At 37.2% G+C, this 22,874-nt stretch overlaps 1 protein-coding gene across 1 annotated transcript in view; it reads left to right on the forward strand.

The window, feature by feature from the left end:
• Positions 1-1,327: 1,327 nt before the first annotated feature.
• The window catches only part of AHR (aryl hydrocarbon receptor), a 47,727-nt gene continuing 26,180 nt past the window's right edge, over positions 1,328-22,874 (forward strand). The window contains exons 1-2 of the mRNA XM_003407091.4: positions 1,328-1,467; positions 12,875-13,062. Coding sequence (XP_003407139.1) covers positions 1,403-1,467; positions 12,875-13,062 — 253 coding nt within the window. The 5' untranslated portion in view covers positions 1,328-1,402. The remainder of the gene's footprint in view (positions 1,468-12,874; positions 13,063-22,874) is intronic.

Raw genomic sequence — 22,874 nt, forward strand, 5'->3', positions numbered from 1 at the left:
CTTAGCCTCTAAGTCCCAACTTAAATGTGGCCTCCTGAAGCTTTCCCCTCTGGGAAAATTTAGATAGTCCTATTGGGTTATCTCTTCTAGTTTACTGAAATTCTTAGCCCAAAGTTAGCTGTCTTTCCATAAATGAAGTTTACTATTTGGCATATTTAATCTTGAGACCATGACTGCCCGAAGAAGGAACAACTCTTCCTTTGAAGAGGTACAGCCAGAATTCTCCTTAGAAGCAAAGATAACCAAGACTTCTTTCATGTACTTTGGACATGTAATCAGGAGGGACCAGTCCCTGGAGAAGGACATCATGCTTGGCAGAGGGTGAGCAAAAAGACAAAGACCCTCAACCAGACAGACTGAAGTGGCTGCAAAAATGGACTCAAACATAGCGAGGGTCATGAGAATGGCACAGGATTGGGTAGTGTTGCATTCTACTGTAGGCAGGGTCCCTATGCGTCAGAATCCACTCAAGGGCACATAACAACAATAATTCTTGAGACAGTCTAGCTACAAAGAGTTTGACTACACCTTATTTGTTCTCACACCTCTTCCTGCGCTGGAAAGATGTATCCACAAAGGAATACTCCCTTTGACCTCACGAAGATGGCTACTGGAGAGCATCGTTACGTTCTACGTCATCACGTGCTGGGAGGAGGGTGGAGCCCTCAAGGGAGACGGAGTGAAGAGGCGGGTCCAAAAGGATGGGGCGGGGCTCTTCTGGGCGGGGCGGGCCCGTCAGGGGTCGGGGGCGATTCTGCTATTCGGCCGGCGCGTTCGGCGGCGGGAGGCAGTTGAGGGAGAGTCTACTCAAAGCTCGTCCCGAGAGTTTACCTAGGAACGAGGCCCAGATTTGAGGCAGCCGCATAGCCGAGCGGAAGCGGGTTGCACCCAGGACTGGCGGCCGGCTCCCGAGCTTCGCGGGCGGGAAGCACCTAGGAGCGGGGAAGCCCCGGGAGCAGCGCGGCGGCGCCTCCCTCACCCAGGGGGCCGCCGCGCCGGTCACGGGGCGCCGCACCACCGAGCGCAACCCAGGCCGGCGCTCCAACCTGCCAGCTCAGGCTCCTCCTCCGTCTGCCGCCTCACCTGCAGGCAGCGCCGCGCCGCCTGCGCCGGTGTAGACGGCACCTGCGTCCCCTCGCTAGCAGGTCTCCGCCGCTCTGCCCCCGGCGCCAAACACGGGCGCCCCCGGCCACGGGTTGTCTGGACGGGCCGGGGCTGCGGGAGGCGAGGCGCAGGGGGCGCAGCGCCCTCGCCACCGCGCAGGGGAGGACGCAGGTGGAGCGGGCGCGGCTTCACGGAACCCGGCGCCGGCCGCCTGGCAGCCCGCCCGCCCGCCGGCCTGCCTGCCATCGTCCCGGCCGCCGCCGGGCCCCAGGGACCGGGCCGCCTCACACCGGGCACCATGAACAGCAGCAGCGCCAACATCACCTACGCCAGTCGCAAGCGGCGGAAACCGGTGCAGAAAACGTGAGTGTCCGGAGCGGCGTCCTCGGTGCGGGGACTGGGTGCCGGTGCACGCGGGTGCGGGTCCTACCGTGGTGGCGGGAGGCGGCCCCACCACGCCCCTCAGTCCCCGCGTTCGGGGAGATTAGGTCTATTCCCGACACAGCCCATGGAATCAAGATTTGGTTGGTCGAGAGACCGAGGGCTTGGATTTTTTCTGTATTACACTTGAAGGATCCCCCCTACCCACCCTGTCACCAGCGCACACGCACCCACTTACACTCCCACACCTTTGCAGCTCTTGTTCTCTTTTCTGTGGTCCCAATTTGTTGACAGTTTTGGCCAGCCCCTTGGTGCTGGCGTATTAGCTAACATTAGTCTGTCTTGGAATACCCTTAGACTTTTAATATCCACATCAATTAGCTTAGAGGACTGTCATAATTCTCGGAGGAGACTGAGAGCTTGGTAGGATGAAAAGTTTTGAAAGAGGCAAGCACGTGCGGTCTTGAAGAAAGGGGCTGAGTGTTTCTGAAGGCATTTTTTTGAGCTAGAGCAACTGGTATTCTGTTGCACTCTTACGTCCAACGTGTCTATATCGGTAGTGTAAAGGAATAATAGCAGGTGTGAGTGAGTGTAGTGGACAGATACAGTGGGGGATTTGTAGTCTCAGTAATCTTTTGAGGAAACTTTCTCATTTTTGTGGTGGCTTGGGGCTCTATAAAAGATTTGAAACTAGATTTATTGAGGGAGACGTTTTCTTGGCATCTTCCTCTAATTTCCTTTCTTCCCTACTTCAAAGTTTTGTCAATTCTAGCAGAGTGATTCCAAATTTGGATTTTTTGTTTAGGTGGAATATTTGTATGAGATGGCAAATACTTTAAAACAGTTTTTTTCCAGGAAAGAAAAATGTATGCTTGAGACAGATTTCCTGTTGTGATTTGTATGTCTTCATGTGTTTACTCCTAATTATTATCTCTGAGTTCCTTGAAATCACCTACATCTTTCAAATTTTCCTAGACAGTTTTAAAGACATATTAAAAATCTGTTCAGCGAATCAGAGCACATTTGTTTAAAACTTGACTTAAGAACCAAAATAAATGAATAAATAACACTTCTAGGGTTTATATTTAAAAAGTTGTTGGTTGGAAAGTTTCATTAATTTATAGACTTTCAATTTCCATTTAGATTTCAGCGATGATTTAAAAAATAACCCAGTGCCGTCGTGTCGATTCCGACTCATAGCGACTCTATAGGACAGAGTAGAACTGCTCCATAGGGTTTCCAAGGAGCACTTGGCGGATTCGAACTGGCGACCCTTTGGTTAACAGCGGTAGCACTTAACCACTACGCCACCCAGCGATGATAGTTCCTCAAATCTAGATGTATAAATTGGCATTCAGAGGATATTAGACCATTTTGTAAATACTCTTTGTTTAAAATTTTGAAAGTGTTACCTATAGTGTGTCTCATTTTAAGAATATTGCCTAGTCAGCACTTTTCTGTCTTGGGAGCTCTGCAGCATTTTTACAATATTTGACATTTTGTAGAATGGTTTCTTCTATAAAAATGTATTTGTTTAATTTGATGTTGTCCTTGATAGTTAAAATTGGGAGGCACCCAGAATGCCTGTTCTCCATAGCTGCTAATACAGTAGCATGCTGAGCATTGTATATAATAAAGGCATCGTGAGTTTTATTTGTGTGATCTGAAAAGGTGACAGCCTCACTGTTGGGTTTTTAAGATATTGAGCTTCAGTCAGTATGTTACCCAGGGACCTAGGTAACTTTTTTTCCCCTCCTACTTTTAATTAAATGCTTTAGTTTGTGTTCATTATAAAATGTAATGTTTTTGGTTTCTAGTTAATCTTTTATTAATGATCTTTTCTTTTAGTGTGTTAAATTTTCCTTTTACTTACGTAAAATGTACCTTTTATTGTAGTATTTTAATATTTTAGTATACTTCCTAAGGCTTTAATATACATTATTGAATTAGTTCTCATATTACAATGTAACTAAAGCATTTTTCTCATATACCCTCATTTTATATTATCAGGTGGTGTAGATGTTTATCATGCCTTTACTGAGTACCGTGCATTGCTTCTGATTGTATAAATGCCTTATAGTGACACCAAATTGCTCTATAAGAAAAGACTAGCGCTGGTGTTTAAATAGTAAAATGAAATTGTTTATAAAACATTTTTACCAGAATAAAAAATGGTTAACTCAGTTAAAGTGAATATTGACCTTATGAATGAGGTCATTAAACCTAATATTAAGTTTAATACGAGTTTTTTAGTTAAATTACTACTTTGTGGATAATGGGCCTTGAAACATGCCAACATATTCACAGGAGAAATTCATCTTGTTTGATCTAAAAATGTTATTCACATCTCTTTAACTTGATCCCTTAAGTGATTGATATTTTACTTACAGAGAAAATACATTGTAGCATAAGTGTAAGACTGTTGAAAAGACAACCATTTAAATATACATTTTCATACAATTTTGGAATAAAGTAGGTGACATAATTTTAACCTGAAGCTCTTCTAGACAGTTGAATTTATTAAACAAAGTAAACTCCCTCTAGTGGCAGGTCTGACACTGAAAATTATTAGGGGAAATAAATTTTAAATGTGCTAAATTTAATCCTACTAATATAACTTGGAAACCCTGGTGGCATAGTGCTTAAGTGCTACGGCTGCTAACCAAAGGGTGGGCAGTTCAAATCCACCAGGCACTCCTTGGAAACTCTATGGGGCAGTTCTACTCTGTCCTATAGGGCCACGATGAGTTGCAATCAACTTGACGGCACTGGGTATTTTTGGGGGGTTAATATAACTTTTTTTTTTTTTATAACTTACACATAGTGGACACTAAATAAATGTTTCCCTTCTCTTGAGAATAACGAAAATTAGAGAATTAAAGGATCTGAAACAACCTAGATAAAGCATCTGATCCATGTTCCTGGTTTCTTCGTGAAGAAATTTTCAAAGATAACCTTAGGAATAAATTCTGTAACTCTCCTTAGAGTGTTGTTCTAATACTCAGTAACCCTGCTCAAAAAAAGAACAAGTATTTTTATTTTAAATCTCCTTGCTTTATTCTCTTTGGAGATTACGGCATTGTCCATTTGTTTAGTTGGTTTGGTTCATGAACATAGTTGAAAAGCCAATTTCGTTAACTTTGGCATTCTTACTGTATTTTCAAAGTTTTATTAATACAGAAAAAAATTTTAATGGAACTTCAGATAACCATATCTAGAGCATTAGTACTTAATGTTGGCAAATAATAGCTTTTCAGTAAATGACATCTAAAAATTGCCATCTACACTTAAAAATGTCAGCAGTAGTGGCTATCAAAACAGCCATCATGTGGTGTCAAAACTGGCAATAAGTATTAACTTGACTAACATGTCTAACATACTAAAAAGCTTTGTCTTTCTTGCTGTTTTTGCGAAATCGCAATTCATTTCATTTAGATATGATCTTCATTTATTGCCAACTTAAAATAAATCGTACTGAAAATGTTTCATATATAGTATGATGCCATTTCCTAAATAGTATCTAAAATAAAAGGATGTGTCTTTTCAGTTATATATTTCTCCACACCATTTTCCTTTCACATAGCTTTATTTAGATAGCTTATGCATAGTGAATATGGATGCTGCTACACATTGGAACTATGAAAAGTGTTATTAAATTAGGGTTAACATTTATGAAAAATAAATAGCTAAAAGAGGGAACAGTGAGTTATAAACTGAAAGAGCACTGGATCTAAACTAAAAGATGAGGTCTTATCTCCTCATTCTAGTAAATCTGGGCAAGTTCCTCAATGAGTAGAGGAGGACGGTCAACACCTACACTGTCAATTTTACAAATGAAATTAGCCACACAAAAGCATTCTACCAACTGTAAAGATGGCTAAAGGTATAAAACTAAATGGAAACATAAATTCAGTTCTTTAAATATTTTTACCTTATTACAGACAACCAATTCTTCTCTGAAACTGTAAGAGGCAGTGTGTGATTATGTTCTCACTTTGGGGTATTGCTGAAATGTGCTACTTCAGTGGTGAATAAACTTACATAGCAAATATTTCATGATGTAATTCATAAAAACAATGACTTAAATAAATACCATGCAAACCTGAAACTTAACAATACATTTCTGCTTCCACGCCTTTTTAAAACTGATTTTTTGCACAGAGGTTTAATGTAACAAAAACTGGTATTTATCAGTACTGTACTTTCAAGGTGAGCCAAATTGCTCTACAAAAATTTACCAGTTTATATTCCTATTGGTAATCTGTGCCACTGTCCTTGAATTTTTGCTTAAAAAATATTAATTGTCCATTTCATAGACAAAAGGGGAGCAGGATAGGTAGCTAATTGTACTTAATATGTTGGGATTGTGTATGGGTGTATAGTAGTAGTAGTGTGTGTTTATAGATTTTTCTATTTGAGGTGTCTTTACATATTGACTTGCTTTGTCTTACACTTTTCAGTTGTTTTTTAGTTTGCTCTTTTTCCTTTTTTTTGGTTGACCTGTTTTAAAAATGTATTTCTATTAAATAATACATACACTTCTTAAAAAGTCAAAGTGTGCAAAAAAGCTCACGGTAACAGAAGCAACCCCTCAGTCAATTCTTGTTCACTATCATCTATGTCATCTCATTTTTAAATAGTATGTATAGTCTACCTTGATCCGAGCATGTTAGGAATTATTTATTGACGTTTTATTGTTGTAGTTAAATATTTTATCTTTCTTTCATCTTGCCTTCCCTTTTCTTCATCCTCCCAATATAATTTTATAACAATTTTCTATTAATATTCAGTGTTTGTATTTCTATTCAGCGTTGCATTATTTTTGACTATGTAAACATTCTTTACTGCTAAGCCAATTAATACATTATAATTCCTTTCTTTTCTATCCTAAGTCACTGTTTCTTTCCCACATACTTGCCATTTTTGTGTTTTGATTTGTTTTGGAGTTTAGCTGTCTCCTAGGTCTATTGAAGATAGAATTGGTGTTTTGTTCTCTTCTTTGTTTTCAGGTGATTTTCTAGAAGGGGAGGGTGGTTGCAGAAAGCTGTGTACACCTTGAAACTGGCAATATCTTACTTGTTTTTAAAACCTGATTTAGATGCCATCTCTCCAAGAAGCTTTCCCGCATTACCCTATTTGTACATGAGCTCTTGCTCTCCTGAACTCTTTAGCATTTTGATTAAATCACTTTATAGCACCTACATTATTGTGTAATGCTTGATTTTGTCTTGTCAGAGCCTGTGTCTCCTCCTGCTAGGAGAGATAAGCTCTTAAAAATAGGATTATCTTTGTAGCAACCAGAGCTTCTTAGTACCTTATATATAGTAGGTATTTAGGAAATATTAATTTAACAAATGACTACAGCTTAAAATTGTTCTAATAATGTTTTAGTGATTTTGGTGTAGCAGATAAATTATATGTGAATTCAAGGGGAAATACTAAAAAATAAAGTCTAAAAAAGTGTACATGCATAGAAGAAGTGGCAAAAAGGAGCATTCTTAATAATCTTTTCAGGATTATGTAAATAACAGTGATTTCTGGGCATACTTTCATTTTCCTGGTTTTCACTGTTAATTTTTTGTGCTAGAGATGATGCTGCTTGGACCTCATCATGCCTCCTTAGATAGAGCAAAGAGAGGGAAAGGAGAAGGCATCACAGCTGTAGGGCATCAGCAGGAGAGTGACAGAGAATTCTGACTCACTAAAAGTGACTTCCAGCCAGAGTTCTCAGAATTTTTTTTAAAAAACATTTCTTGCTTCATATAGGGAAGTAAAATCTCTAGCTGTATTCAGCCTAACAATGAAATTTAACTTTCTTTGTACCACAGATCACCTCCCCGCATGTTCATATAAATATAGTATGATGCCATTTCCTAAATAGTATCTAAAATAATAGGATATGTCTTTTCAGTTATGTGTTTCTCCACATCATTTTCCTTTCACATAGTTTTATTTAGATAGCTTATGCATTGTGAATATGGATGCTGCTACACATTGGAACTATGAAAAGTGTAATTTGGGGCTAAACATTCAACATTCATATTTAGAGATAAATAAGGTATGCACTAAAGCAGTGGGGAGGAAGTGAAGAAGGGGTGAGTTTATGAGTTGGGCTTCATCGGGTGTAGTTGATATGGTAGAGGGATTTATTGAGGAATATTTCAAAATCCCTAGTTGTTGAATGGAGGGTAGCACCGTAGTAGATGGAGGGATGGTCATATCCTAAGTTCTGAAAAATGTGAATGAGTTTAGTCAGGGACACATTGAACTTCATGTGCCCAGAGGACAGCCAATATAGAGACTGGAAGTAAAGATAAACTAGTCATTGGTAAATCAGGTAGTCCCCAACTTACGATAGGGTTCCAGCCTGACAACTACTCCGTCATAAGTCAGTTCCGACATAAGTTGAATACCTCATTTTTTTTTTTTTTAGTTTTCATTATTTTTGCCTTTTATTATCAGTATTTTTAGAAATTTGATCTTTATGTGTCTTTGGGGGTTGGAAACATTACATCTGAGAATGATAACATCAGCAAATTATGGGCTGCCACATTGTATGTAGTACATATTACTAATGGTAAAATGTACCAAAAAAAAAAAAAAAAAAGACAGTTGTTAGTGCACTTTGTCATAGTTCACATTCGTTTTAAGTAGGGGACTACCTGTAGATTGAAACAGTGAGAAAAGATTTAATCACCAAAATGAAAAAGCCTATGGTGCAAACTCAGTAGTATTGTAGGTAACCTGTTGTTAGAAAATGTCACTTTAGTCTCATAGGTTTACTGAAACTGTATCTTTGCATGTCCTTTTGAGGTTTCATGATAAACATCAGATACAAATACATGTACATTAATATATGACTAAGTGGGTTGTTAGTTTCTTCAGCTTTGTTTTAAACATTAGATGGAAATGATGAGCTTGAAACATTCTAGATGGGGATGTTAAAAAGACTGTAAAGACAGCATTCACACTGGCATCGGACGTGCTACTGGGCCTGTTACCACCAGCACTTAGAGCGTGCAGGGCTTCTAAAGCTGGAGCCTGGCATGCAGTCAGCTAGAGCTTTGATTTCACAACAATTTTGATTTACAGGTTGGGACAGGACTTTTGAGGTTAAGGTTTAAAAAAATAAATAAATTGCTTCTTTACCTGATTAACATCTTACAGTCTACTTCAGGAGATGTCTGAACTCCAGCTCCCCCAAATCCAATCTTACAGGAATGTTTGTTTATATTTCACATGTAGCTTTTTATTTAAATAGATGGTTGGTAGTATATTTTGGTGTAGACTTGGAGACAACACAAAAGTAAAAGCACTAACATAATCCAAGTCAGGTGTAATTGATTTAGAATTAGTCTCTGTATTTTTAATTATCCGGTACATCTTCAGTATGCGTGGATATGTATGAAATATTTTCACAAAATAGTTCTAATTACTTCTCACAAAATGAGTACAAAAGTGAGTCAAATCTATTTGTTTAGCTTCAACAATCCGACCTTTTAAAGCTCCAACTCCAGTGGAAAAAAGCAGTAGATTTGAATTGCCAAGTTTGAATTATTAGTGGGTACTTCGCAACCTTGACTTTATTTAATCCCTCTGTGCATTTGACTTTCTCCTGTGATGCCAAAATATTCTGCACTAGTTCTTTTTCTATTTTATCATTTCTCCTCTGTCATCTGTGTGTGTATTTCTTTCTCTGCGTTACACCAAAATGTTAATGTTACTGAGGTCTGTTCTCAAGTCACTTTTCTCCTTGTTTGGTATACCTTTTGTCAAGAAGTAGTTTCTATCCTACGCTGCAAAGCCCAGAGCGATTCAAAACCTCGCCTTACACCCCATTTCCCTCTTCCTTACATTCTATAACCAGTTACCAAGTCAGTTTAGTTCTGTGAACCTTTGGCTGTATACCAGGCCCTGTAATGGTGCTGTGCTTAAATATCTCTTCAAGCCAATCCTTTCTTACCATCCTTGCTATCACTGCCTTTGGTCAGGTTTGATCATTTCTTTTCTGGTCAGCAAACATTGAGAGCAGACTCTGTGCCAAGTATTGTACTGGGCACTGGGAATAAAAAGATAATTAGGTTTACATAGTAATAAAGCAGACAGACAAAAGGTATATGCAATATAGGTTACATAACACTTGTCTTAGGGAAATTTGATCTCATGCTAAATATTCTGAAAGGTGCCTAATGATACATTAGAGTCATGGACAGTTTTTTGCAATGTGTAAAGAAACAATCTCATTTGGGCAGATATGAATACTACAGAGAGCCAGTGCAAGAGGGGTAGCGATACCACAATACCTTTGTCTTCTTTCTCCTGTGGTTGTTATTTCTTCCTGTATCATATCAGCTTCTCTTGCTTTAGTGTTTGTGTTACTCTTTTCTCCTTAGTGTTTTATAATCATTACTAAGAAGTCACCAAGAGGACAAGACCAGACTGAATATGCATTTTCATTTGCATAGAAATCTCATAGTGGAATGGTTGTATAAGAAATTCGTATAAGATACAGAGGTAGTATAGGGAAAAAAAACCCAAACCAAACCCATTGCCGTCGAGGTGATTCTGACTCATAGTAACCTTATAGGACAGAGTAGAACTGCACCGTAGGGCTTCCAAGGACCCCTGGTGGATTTGAACTGCCGACCTTTTGGTTGGCAGCTGTAGCTTTTAACCACTGTGCCACCAGGGTTCCCAGGATAGGGGAGGGAATAGCTAATTCATTGTGAGGTAGGTCAGGGAATGCCTTACAACAGAGATCTACCTAAGCAGGGCTTTGAAGGAGGCGGGCCAGGGTAAGGAGGTTCTAGGGAGTTACATGTATGAAAGCATCAAAATATATGTTTCTAACTATAAATAATTTCTTAGCTCTGCAGTATAACGGACAAGGAAGGCTTTGGCTGAAGGAAATGAGGCTTGGGTAGTAGATAGGGGCCAGAAAGATCATGAAGGGTTTTGTTGTTGGGCTAAGGAGCTTGGACTGTCAGGAGCTACTGACGGGTTTTAATCAGAAGAATAGCAGATTTATATTTTAAAGAGAAGTTCCTGGCAGTACAGTCCTAATGTCAGTGAGATCTGCCCTGCATTCCGTCCTCTCCATCACCAGTCAGCTTAGTAAAACACAAGACTTCTTGTGTAAATTCCCAGCCCAGAACTTAAGACGACTCCCAGATACCAAAGGCCAAGGTGGTTTTTTTTTTTTTTAATTTTTTAAAAATCATTTCTTTAAGGAAATTTGCTATTTCTTCTACCTCTACCTTGAACACCTTCAGACACTCACATGACACACGTCTTCATTTTATTCACGTCTGTGCTGAAATACATCAGAGAGACCCCCTCACCGGCCCGTCATATCAAAACCAGTATCTCCGTCATCCCTTAGTTTCTTACCTTGTTCTCTTTTTTGTCTTAACACTCACAATCCTGAAAAGTTATATGTTAATTCATTTGTTTATTTCTGTATCCTCCCACTGGAATGTAAGTTCCACGAGAACAGGAGCTTTTTTATGTTTTGTTCACTGCCAAATGCTCTGCTTTTGGCACGTGGTAGGTGTTCAGTGTTGGTTGAAAGACTGTCGCCCCAACCAGCTTCCCCATCTCTTCCCTCTTCACCCAGTGTTTCAAATGTCAGACACAGAACTTCTACGGCTCACCATTCCCCAGTCACTCCTTCCCATGAAATCCTGTTCATCTTTCCGAATCCATCTCAGATACCACCTTTTCTGTAAAATCTTTTTTTAAGCACTTGATCTCTCTAAGCTTCTATAGTACTTTTTGAATATTTACTAGAAGAAGGTTTACTGAACTGTTTGGAATGTGACAGTTACAGAGAAATATTTACTCAATGAGGTAGATGGGCATGATAGGTAAAAGTTGAAATTCCGTTGGTTAATTGGAGAAATGCAGTAATTAGGTGTGATTTGAATTTGATTACCAATGTAATATGATTGGGGAAAACATCTACAGAAACAGTCACCAATATCTATTAAGTATGAAGTTATATGAATACTCTGGACAAAGTATTGGCCTTTTGTATATATGCCACTTAACTGATTTATTATCTTTATGTGTGTGTATGTATATATGTATATATGCATATATGTAGTAGACATAAGATAAATTGTAATAGAGAAAAATAGCAATAGTTCTGAATAGTTCTGAAGAAAATGCTTGTTAGGGATAGTATAAAAAAGGCATGTTAAATTTCGTATTTACTTTTAATCATCTTTTTGCATAAAATATTACTTCTTCATATAGAACACTGAAGGCATAAATGATCTAAAAACATTCTCATTGAGTCAGATTAATAGCACTACACCCAAGCCAATTTCTACTTTGTAAGATAATTTAGTTTGAATTGTCAGAAATGCCTTTTGTTGTAAGAATACTCACAATAATTCTTTATTTTTTGGCTAATGGAAAGGTGGAGAGTCATGGTCTAAAAATTTGTTTGGGTTGGGAACGTATTATCTATTCACATTTCAGAATGGGTGTCCGATGATGTGTAAATTCACTTTAAATAATGAATTTCTGTTGTGAAGTCCTGGCTAAAGCGTTTGTGTGACGTTGTCCAATTTATCACTTCTAAACATAGACTCTACTCTTAACTATAAGTATCTTTTCTCTCAGATAGATGAAAATCGTAAATATTGACATTTCTTTGAATTTTCTAATTAAGACCAGACTCTGACAGATGATAAATAAGTGGAATTGCTGCCCAGTCATAAAAGCAAAATTTACCAGTAATCACGGTTAGCCTCTAGTGTTTGTCAATCAGTAAATATAAATAAAGCCTGATTTATTCTTTTTTTTATATTGTTTGACTACATTAGGTAGCTGGAGTATCTAGGTACCAGAGGGCTTTGAGAGGTTGTCAATGATGGAATGAAAATGTATAAAAATCGAAGGCTGGGGATGATGAAGATACACATTTATTTAGGCTTGCTTCTATTTATCTACATAAATGAGGATGCTTCCTGTAGAAGATGGCAAAGGAAGCATAATATTCACATAATTTATTGAAGCTTTATTTCTTTTTTTTCCCCTTCCTCTAACAGTGGCTAACTACGGTAGGGGAGGAATTATCTAATTCTTCTAATAGATTTGTTAATTGGGTGTCACTGTATCACAAATATATGAAGTAGAGGTAGGCATTTTCATAAGGTATTATTTTATGATGTGTACATCAGATTTTTAATAAAACATTATGAAGAATTTTATCCCTGTTTTTCCCTTGATTAAGATATGAAAGGGAGATTTTGGAAAGAGTTATGTAAAATTGAGGTAGATTTTAAATATTTGTTTTATTAGAAAAATATTGGAGGAGATGTTATAATGCAGTAGAAATTTTTGCTTTATATATTTTAATGGATTTTTATTTGTTTTTCAGAGTAAAGCCAGTCCCGGCTGAAGGCATCAAATCGAACCCATCCAAGAGACATAGAGACCGACTTAATACAGAGTTGGACCGTTTGGCTAGCCTACTGCCTTTTCCACAAGATGTTATTAATAAGCTGGACAAACTTTCAGTTCTTAGGCTCAGTGTCAGTTACCTAAGAGCCAAAAGCTTCTTTGATGGTAAGACAAAGGGTTTAATTTTTGTACAGTAGCTTACAAAATCTTCATACTAAACACGGCTGTTGTTACATTGAAAATTATAAAAATTAGCCATATGTGAAAAAAAGCTTTAAGTTTATTGCTATATAGTAAAATTTAAGTGGCAAAACCAAATATATAATGGTTCTTAAAATCAAATTTCCAGTTTCATTCATCAGAACAGGTGAATGGTGTCATTCTTTCAAAATCACATATTGGAAAGTTGTGCTTTTACTAAGTATGCCAGATTTCCATTCCCCTTCTTCTGCATCAAATTTTTGAAGTCTCTTTTCTTTAATTAAAGAATAAATATATATTAACTGTAATATATTATTGCTGGATGCCTTGCAATATTTTACAGATATGTCACTTCATTGGCCCTTTCAAAATTATATGTACCATATTTTTACACAAATAAGGAGTGTGTTCTGTGTTTTTTTGCCAACCACGCCCTCCTTCTCTCAGGTATTTTCTTTCACAAGTATGCTATGTTAATTTTTTTTACAGCATCGTGTAAAAAATTAGCATAGTGCACTTACAAAAATACCTTGTAGGGAGAAGGCACAGTTGGCAAAAAAAAGTGGAACCTACACGTTGTGTAAATTTACAGTTCTTTATATTAGCTGTATATTAACTCCATGAAAATGTAATTTAAAAAATATTTTTCAGTGGAAAGAGCACTATAATATAGAAGTCAGTAGAGCTTGATTCTGGTCTCCATTGTGCCATTGACAAACTATTTAACTTTCACCAAACTGTTTTAGCACCCCTGTACCTCAGCTTACTCAACGAGTAAAGTTAGGGATTTGTTACCCACTAATCTTACCACATTTCATCAACATAAGGTATTTTTAATGGAAGTTTTGTTTGTAAATAATGTTCCAATGCAAAAATATTTCCTTGATTTCTCCTTTATCTGTTTGTAAGTCTGTAAAAGATTTTTAAAGGAAATGTTCAGACTTTTAAAAATGGCATGTTATTTTATAAACCTTAGTAAAGGAATTAATGATAAAATCTTAGTAGCGTTTATCAGTGCTTCTCAGACATTAAGCTTTCGATCACATGAGCATCTTGTTAAGAGATGCAGTTTCTGATTTAGGAGGTGTAGGTGTGGCCAGAAATTATACATTTCTAATAAGCTCCCATATCATGTTGATTCTGCTGGTCCAGGTCGGTACCTAGACAGCACATTTACTGGCACCTGAATTTTTAATTTGTGTTTAGAATAATGCAAAATAGTTAATATCCCTTCAGGTTTGTTTAGATGGCTTGATGTGTTTAGTCCAAGCATTTTTGTTTTTATTTATATGTCCGTTAGGCTGCTTGTTTGTTCTTTATTTTTGACAAGAGCCATGTAGTTTAACAATTGGGATCTGGGCAGTATACACTGGTTTGAGGGTAGTAATTTCAGGCAACATTATGTATTTAGAGGTTTTATGGTAGACACCTTCTGGTCTGTGTAAAAAGTCTTTGAATGTTCACTTTCGCCTGTACCAAAGACGCCCCCCATATTGGAGATAAATTGTGCATATGTGTGTGTAGTATGTGTGTACGTTGTGTGTGTGTGTATGTGTGCATTGTTTTTTTTCCTGATGACATCTCAGTTATTTCTCTTTTTTGGGAACCCTGACGATTTTGCCTTAGATCTGTGTGGTCCCCAAACAAGCAACGTCAGCATCACCTGGGAATTTGTTAGAAATGCCAATTCTTGGGCCCCACCCCAGAGCTATGGCATTATAAACTCTGCTGGTAGGGCTGGATGCACGTTGAATAGTTTGAGAACTGCTGTCCTAGACTGTAACCTCGAGTCCACTCCCAGCTTCGTGGAATGCCGTCCTGATCCTGGGCAGTCTTTTATTTATTCTTATACTATGCTTACTGCTTGCCCCTGTGGTGGGGGATTCCACAACATAAATGTTGTGGTCTGTGCCGCTGGAGCACTTAACAGTCTCGAAGCAAGGGAGGCATTTATTTTCTGACTCTGAAAAGGATTTATTGACTTAAGTCATTTTACTTTTCCATTTCCTGCTCCTCTGCTTAGGAAATCAAACTATATCTGTTTAAAAAAAGAAAAAAATTTATTGATTGTCCTCTGTTTAGAAGTAGTGAAATTGATCTGAAGCTTCTTAGAGAGTAGCCAGTGTACCATTTAATTACTAGTCATAATTATTCCTTTGTAGGCAGAAACGCATACGCACACAATGTACATTTATATGTATATAAATATTTATATTTTTTTGTATTTTGATGTGTGTACTGTTCAATATCTCAAGTAAAGAAGATTTCAGAGTCTGACTTTTATATAAAGAATGTCATAGTTTAGCTTTTCTTGGAGTTCTTAACCTTTTAAAAAGTTTTTTCTCAGTTCTTCACTAATGAGTTTATGTGTTTTTCATTCTAGTTCAGTGTATTTGACTGTAAGGTATCATTACCCTGTTTATATTGTTCCTTATTAATTATAATATCTTTTATTTTAGATCCTTTACATTACTGCCTTTTAAACTTCAGTGTGCATAAGAATTACCTGGAAAGGTTATTAAACGTTCCAGGCACATGCCTTACATGCAGATTCAGTAGGTTCTGTATAGAACCCAGAAATCATCACGCATGTTTGATTATTCTGATGCCGATCATGAATCATACTTTGAGGCAGTGATTTAATCTGGCCTTGATTATGCCCTGAATTATTTAAAAATTTTATTTTCTTTGCCTTTGATAAGGACAAACCCAGGTGTACAAAATTTTAGGAAGACTTTAGTTTTGTTTGCTTGGCTTAGTGTATAGTATGTAGGTCTAAGCAGTTTCTCAGATTGTTCGGTACAGAAGCATAGAGTTAAATGAAAGATGAGGGAAATAATGGTTAAAGACAATCCCACGTCTTTTTCACACCACCAGTGGTTTGGGAAGGCAGTGCAACATTTGGAGAACACAGAATAGAATTTTGAAGGGAACGCTTATGAGCTGAACAAATGCTAAGTGCAAAAGAGGAGACTTGGTGCATGCTGACACTGGTTGGATTTTTGTGTGCAGTTAGAACCACTCTCCCACTATTAGGGAAACAGTATAGCAAAGTAAAGGGAAGCTCTAAGTGAATAACAGGATGCAAACAGGGGGTGTGTGAATTCCTGCGGAAAGAACAATATAAACGAGTAATCATACAATCTTGTTAGAAAGGAAACTCAAGTTTTACTGTAACAATAGATATTTTTCCAAGAAAATACACCTATTTATTGCAAGTTTAAATAATCCAACTTGGATGAATCTTCTTAAACTTTGGAGTCATGATTGTACAATTATTTATCCATTTTTAATTAGAACATTTTAAAATATAACTTTAAAGCACTAGAGTCATTTTTCAGTTATGGTAAAGTTAAAAGTAGCTTCTGTGGCCCTATCACATTGAAATTATTTTTAATAAGTTTTATAATTCTAGACTTCTTTATTCTAAACACTGTACAGTTGCAGGATACACAAAAAAGAAAAAGGTTTTTGTCCTTTAACAGGTCAAAGTCTAGTAAGGGAGACAGACTCAGAAACTGTAGCAAATACAATATGCGAACTAAAAGCACATATTAAATGGTTTATAATAAACCACTTAGGGAGCATTATCAAGGGAAATGATAGAATGGAAGCTCCTTGAGATTATTTTAATTTACTACCATGTCACAAGCACCTAATTCAAAGCCTTCTCCATAGTAGGCATTGAATAAATATTTATTGCATTAATTTCAGTAACTTACATCTGGAAAACAATATAAAATTCATGCTTAATATTCTATATAATGTTTAGAAAATATGTTTCTAGGGCTTGGTTTAAGATGTTAACAATATTTTGCCATTTCCAGATAATCATCTTTCTGTTAATAGCCAGTTATTATTATTGGTTCTTTCTATTATTTTATTCAGTATCTATAAATACACAGCTGCAAGAAATATTTGCCTTATTGAATTATAACAGAGGTCTCTTATTAGCTGTATCATACGGTGCAGTGTGTAAAAGTATTTAAGGGCTCAATGTCAAAGCTATGCATAGCTTTTTTGAACCAGCTAGCATCAACTGTAATCATTTCAGTCTTTTCAGTACTGCCCTGAGTTCTTTAGCTATACTCTTTGCTCCTTTGCCATTCTTTCACATTTATTATCGTGTTCCTTGGTCACCAGACCTTGTCATCTTTGCTGAATGTACTTTTTGAGTACCAGCGACCTGGCAATCCTGTTACTTTTTTTCTGGTCAAAAAAAAAAAAAAAATCACTGACTTGGTAAATCTTACAGATTAAAAAGTAGATAAAAAGGAAATATTTTATTCTGGGTATTCTGCATAAAAGACACATTTTGACATGCTTTAAGAGTAATAATAGATTAATAGCAATAGTAGGTGATGTGTAAGTTCTACTTAATTTCCTTAATAACATCGCTCTTCTGTGTTGCCTTCTCTTCCTCCTCTGCTTTTATCTTTTTTTTTAACTTATTTTTAAAGAGTTCTCTAAATTGTATCTTTGAAGTAACTCTGTAGAATCTCTTTTGTTTTTAGAAAATAACCGAGCAAAAAAATAAAAAATTCCTATTGTTTGATGTTGGCAATTAAACATTTTAAAGCGCAATTTTTTTCCTCTCAACATAGTTTATATCAAACTACAGAGGTGCCTGAAGATAACTAGTCTTTTTTCCAGAATTCGTATTCTAAACAGAAAACCCTTATTATAACAGTCATGATACCTTCCTTAAGTAAAGCTATACAAACCTAGAATGTCTTTTAAATTTTATTTTATGGACTTTATATAGTAACATGCATCCAAATTTAAACATAGGTAAATAAAAAGAATAGAACATCCTTCTTGAGTCAGAGTAAAGAGGCTTTCAAATCCTGGCTTTTAAATTTAATAATATTATCTACTTGGATCAAGAATTTAATCTCTCCTTTCATCAGATATCTCAGCTTCCAATATAAGATTCATTAGATTATATGAATATGTGTAATATTTTATGATATAGTTTTATATAGAACACTTTCATATCTGAGTGTTTCAGTTTCCTTTGACAAATATTTAAAAAATACAATGACAAATATTGGAGATTGATACTGAATCTAAACTCATTGCATCCGTTATTATTATATATTTTTTAAATCATTACCTAGTGTTACATGGCACTAGGATCCTTAATTGCTTGGCAAGGAATGGATCCAGTTAGTCATCAATTTATACCTTTAGCTTTTTTTTTTTTTTTTGACTTTTTCTTATTTTAAGGAAAATAATTGGAGTAATATTAAAGCCATTCAACTTTCAGAATTTTTTCCTTTTTTAAATTTTTAAATACAGACTTGTAAATCTCTTCTTGAGGCTTTGTAATCTGGTTAACGAATTAGGTGCTTGCGACATGATAGTAAATTAAAATAATCATGTGATAGAGTAGAACTTCCCACGTGATATAAAACAAACTAATCACATCAAAGTCTGTAAAGAAGCAGGTATATTGCCACTAATCATTTTTATTAAGTAACGTTTATGTGTTCTTTTCAAGTCCTGCATTTCAGTCTTTTCACTTTTTGATGAATCCTTTAATCAGCATCTCAAACTCATTTATTTGCTCATAGCTAGAGATTTAGATGTTGAAGTCTTTGTAATATAGATGGAGTAATATTTTAATCCTTGGGAGTGAATAAAATATTCCAGGGAGAGCTTGTAGAGAAAGGGGAAAAACACCAAAGTTGGGAAGTTAAGGTACTTTTAAGGATGGGCGGAGGTGAAAGAAAGCAACTTTATTCAATATAAAACTATGCTAAAATGATCATAAGTTTCATTTAGAGATACCTTCATTTAGTGTTGAAAGTTCTTAAATTAGAAGAACAAAGAGAAAATTGTTCACAGAAATGTAAACTGAAATGAAATTCAAGTCCATACAAAAGTAATAACACTAGCGTAAAATGGCGGAGTGCCATCAAACCTTGTCTAACTTCAGGGAGAGGAGAGAGAATCAAGATCAGCATCAGCCAAGGCTGATTCCTGTGAGATGGAGGCCAAACATCCTCCCCCCTCTAACCTCTATACCAGTTCTGACACCAGCTGCCCCTCCCGTGGCACTCTCTACCTCTCTGCTGGGTTTGATAATTCACTGCAGTGGCTGCACAGTCCTCACAGACTGTACTCACAGTGAAGGGGTTTATTAGGGATGTACCTGGTTCAACTCGGGATCGGGATTAACAGGCTGCAACTCAGGATCAGGAAGCATGTAGGCAAAGTCTAGAAGGCTTCCCCCAAAGTGAAGCGCACATCTCTTGCTTCTTCAGTGCAGGACAGCTCTCTTACTTCCTCTTGGCCATGTAGGCAAGCAGGCCCTTCTCTCTGCCGTGCACGCCCCCTAAGGATAGGCTCCTCTTGGCCCTCTCAGGACAGGTTCCTCTCGGTCCTGGCCTCTGCCCTGCTCAAACAAGTGTTACAAAGTTCTTTAGTTACGCTGATAAGTGCCTGGAGGTACCCCAGGCCACTAGCAAGCCTCCTGCCTAAAGTCTGTTGGCCAGGAAGCCCACTAGAGCTGCCTTACTCCATGGGCTGGGAAGCCCACGACGCTAATCTTCTGGTTCCTGCTGTCTCAAACTGCTGCCACCCCTACAGTGTTACTGCTTTGTCTCTTTCCTGGGTCTAGGAGGTTCTCAGCACAGGGACCCTGGGTCCAAAGGATGCGCTCTGCTCCTGGCTCCTCTTCATGATTGTAGTGTAGTCCCCTTCTCCGCTTCTGGGACTGGTTCCCTTTAATCCTAGCAGAATGGCAAAACTGACCAATCCCCTTGTTAGGATTCTGTACATTGTATTGGCATTGTCCCGCCCCACAAGGGTTCCGTGCACCTTATTTGCATTATTAGCAGGCTCTGCAGTTCCCTTGTTGCACCACAAGTATCTTATTTGTATTTATTTGCATAGCCCCACCCAGTCATTTTGTGGGAGTCACAAGACCACGGCTAGAAGGGCTGTATTATAGTAATTTGCTACACTGCACTAAAGAAGAGAATTTCTGGTCCTTGGTTGTCCATAAACCTGTAAAACTCAAACCCATTGCCATCAAGTCTATTCTGACTCATAGCAACCCAATAGGATAGAGTAGAACTTCCCCATAGTGTTTCCAAGGGTGTAAATCTTTACAGAAGCAGACTGCCACATCTTGCTCCCACAGAGTAGCTGGTGGGTTCGAACTGCCGACTTTTCACTTAGCAGCCAAGAGCTTTAACCACTGCACCACCAGGGCTCTGGTTGTCCATAACCCAGTGCCATCGAGTCGATTCCGACTCATCACGACTGTATAGGACAGAGTAGAACTGCCCCATAGAGTTTCCAAGGAGCACCTGGTGGATTTGAACTGCTGACCCTTTGGTTAACAGCCCTAGCACTTAGCCACTATGCCACCAGGGAAGCCATAAAGCCACCTAGGTCTTAGTAGTGGGAGACTGAGTTGGAGACAAGCAATCAATTAGATTGGTCAACTTAACAATCTTAAAATTGTCAGTATAGAATTTTCTCTGTTTAGTCTAGACTGGAATTCGTGATTTACAGAATATTTTTCTGTCAGCTGGATTCTTGATATATCTAGTTACAGGCTTAGTTTCTGTGTTTTATAGGCAGCATTTCGTCTCCATATCGCAGCATAGTAGAGGGGGGTCGTGTTCGGTAATGAGAGTACTGGTAGACAGGAGAAATGGACGCTAGTTTGGATAACCAATTTTGTGGCCTTAGTTAAGACCTTTAACACTGTTCTTCATCTTCTCAGCATGGGCAATGGGTATGCTTGCTTATCCGGATAGATTGGTAGTGGATTAAACCTGAAAATAAGAAATCTGTGAGGTACATTTTATGTTTAAAATTGTTATATAAACTATAATTATTTTCTAGCAGAATACTGACATTTTACTTGTTTTAATCAAAAACTTTTTTTTCTGTTTGTTTCTGATATGCATAGGGACCTTTAAGGGATCTGGTATTAATATCAGTTGAGAATTCTTTCGCTGAATTAATTTTGTATTTTGATTTGGAGAAGGAAATTTGTTAATAAACATTGCAGATTTTTGGCATAATATGAAATCATTCCCTCATGTTGTTTTCTTTTATCAGAAGTGGCATACATTCAAATGTAGACACTTAGGGAAACGTGGGCAGAACTTACTTTGGTGAGGAGATAAATTGTGGGCGTAGTGTGGTATATGTTGCATTTGTATACATACAGGATTTTTTTTGGTCATTGCCCTGTATCAGTTTTAAATGATGTGCTTCAGTTTTCTTCTTTATATGATTAGGGTTAGAATTATAACCTACTGAAAACATTCATATTAACAGGTACACCCTTTTAAAGCATGAGAATGATGATTTTAGAAAATACAAGAGAATTAGATCTAGAACATTTCTAAGTTATTCCCCAAATCCTGATGTTATATGTCAGTGGTTCTCAAATGTAGCACCTGGTCCTCGGCATCGTGTGAGAACTTGTTGGCCGTGCAGATGTAAAGCCCTGCCCTAGACATGTTGTTAGGTGCTGTCCAGTCGATTCCAATTCATAGCAACACTATAGGACAGTAGAACTGCCCCATAGGGTTTCCAAGGAGCGGCTTGTAGATTTGAACTGCCAACCTTTTGGTTAGCAACTAAGCCCTTAACTACTACACCTGAATCAAAACTCTGGAAGCTGAGTTCCAGCATTGTGTGTTAGTTAAAGTTAATAAGCCCTCTAGGTGATACTATTGTCTGCTTAAGTTTGAGAGCCACTGCTCTAATTGGTTATCTAAATTCTGCTTCTCAAAGTACAGTTTGAATTCCACATTTGTACCTGTGTAAAGCAAGTGCAACTCATTCCCGCTGAAAAGACAGGTAAATTAACTGTTCTTTTTGATTCCATGAATTCAGAGAGCTAATGTGTAGTTATGGTAGAATTACACATAACTAAACGTGCAACTCTAAGAATATTAAGTAACAGTTTTGAAAACCAGTTTTTACGTTATAGAGGCTTGGAACAGACCTGAATTTTAAGGACTTTTTCAGCTTTAAAATGATGGTTTTTACTTGTGAAAAAGACAGTAACCACCATTTATTCACCCTGTAGTTATAAAGATGTAAAATACTAACATTCACATTTTAAAAGAAACTAAATTTACTTTTATTTTGCCTAGGCAAATAGAAATTTGTTTGGCAGAAAAAAAAGTCTGTCAGTACATCGTAAGGTACTGAACTATGTATACCTAATCTCTATTTTCTGGAAACTCAAAGGTTAACATAGCTTTCTTTAGTTTCAGTTTCTTCCTTCATTCTCTCTACCAAAAGAAGAAAACTTTATTTACAACAGAAAACCTCATGTATTGAAGTGAAACGTGTATCTTTTACCCCCGGGATGTAGAAGAAACTTCTTTGGTATACTTAATATATTTTATTTTGAAATTATTTGTAAATACTCATCCATATCAGACTAAACTAAACTGGGAATGTTTTCCTTATATCTAATACTGTATTAACCCTTTCTAATTTTTTATGAAAGTTTTTGTGGTTAGCTAAATTTTATTTAAAAGAAATGGTAACTTTGCTTTCATTTATGCTCATGTCAGTGTGGAAATAGAATTTTACTTTTCCTGCCAAGAGAGAAGGAGATACTTTAATTTATTTACAGATAACTCTTTTGTACCGTAGAAATTGAAACAAGGCTAGGAAGCTTGTGCAACAATATAGACAAAACATCTTTACCCTTCTTATGAATACACAGTAACTGAACAATTCAGTTATCTTGTGACTCGATTTTTATGATCTTAAAGCCTGATACAATC

Source organism: Loxodonta africana, chromosome 8 (genome assembly GCF_030014295.1).
Source record: "Loxodonta africana isolate mLoxAfr1 chromosome 8, mLoxAfr1.hap2, whole genome shotgun sequence".
In the NCBI taxonomy this organism is placed as follows: domain Eukaryota; kingdom Metazoa; phylum Chordata; class Mammalia; order Proboscidea; family Elephantidae; genus Loxodonta; species Loxodonta africana.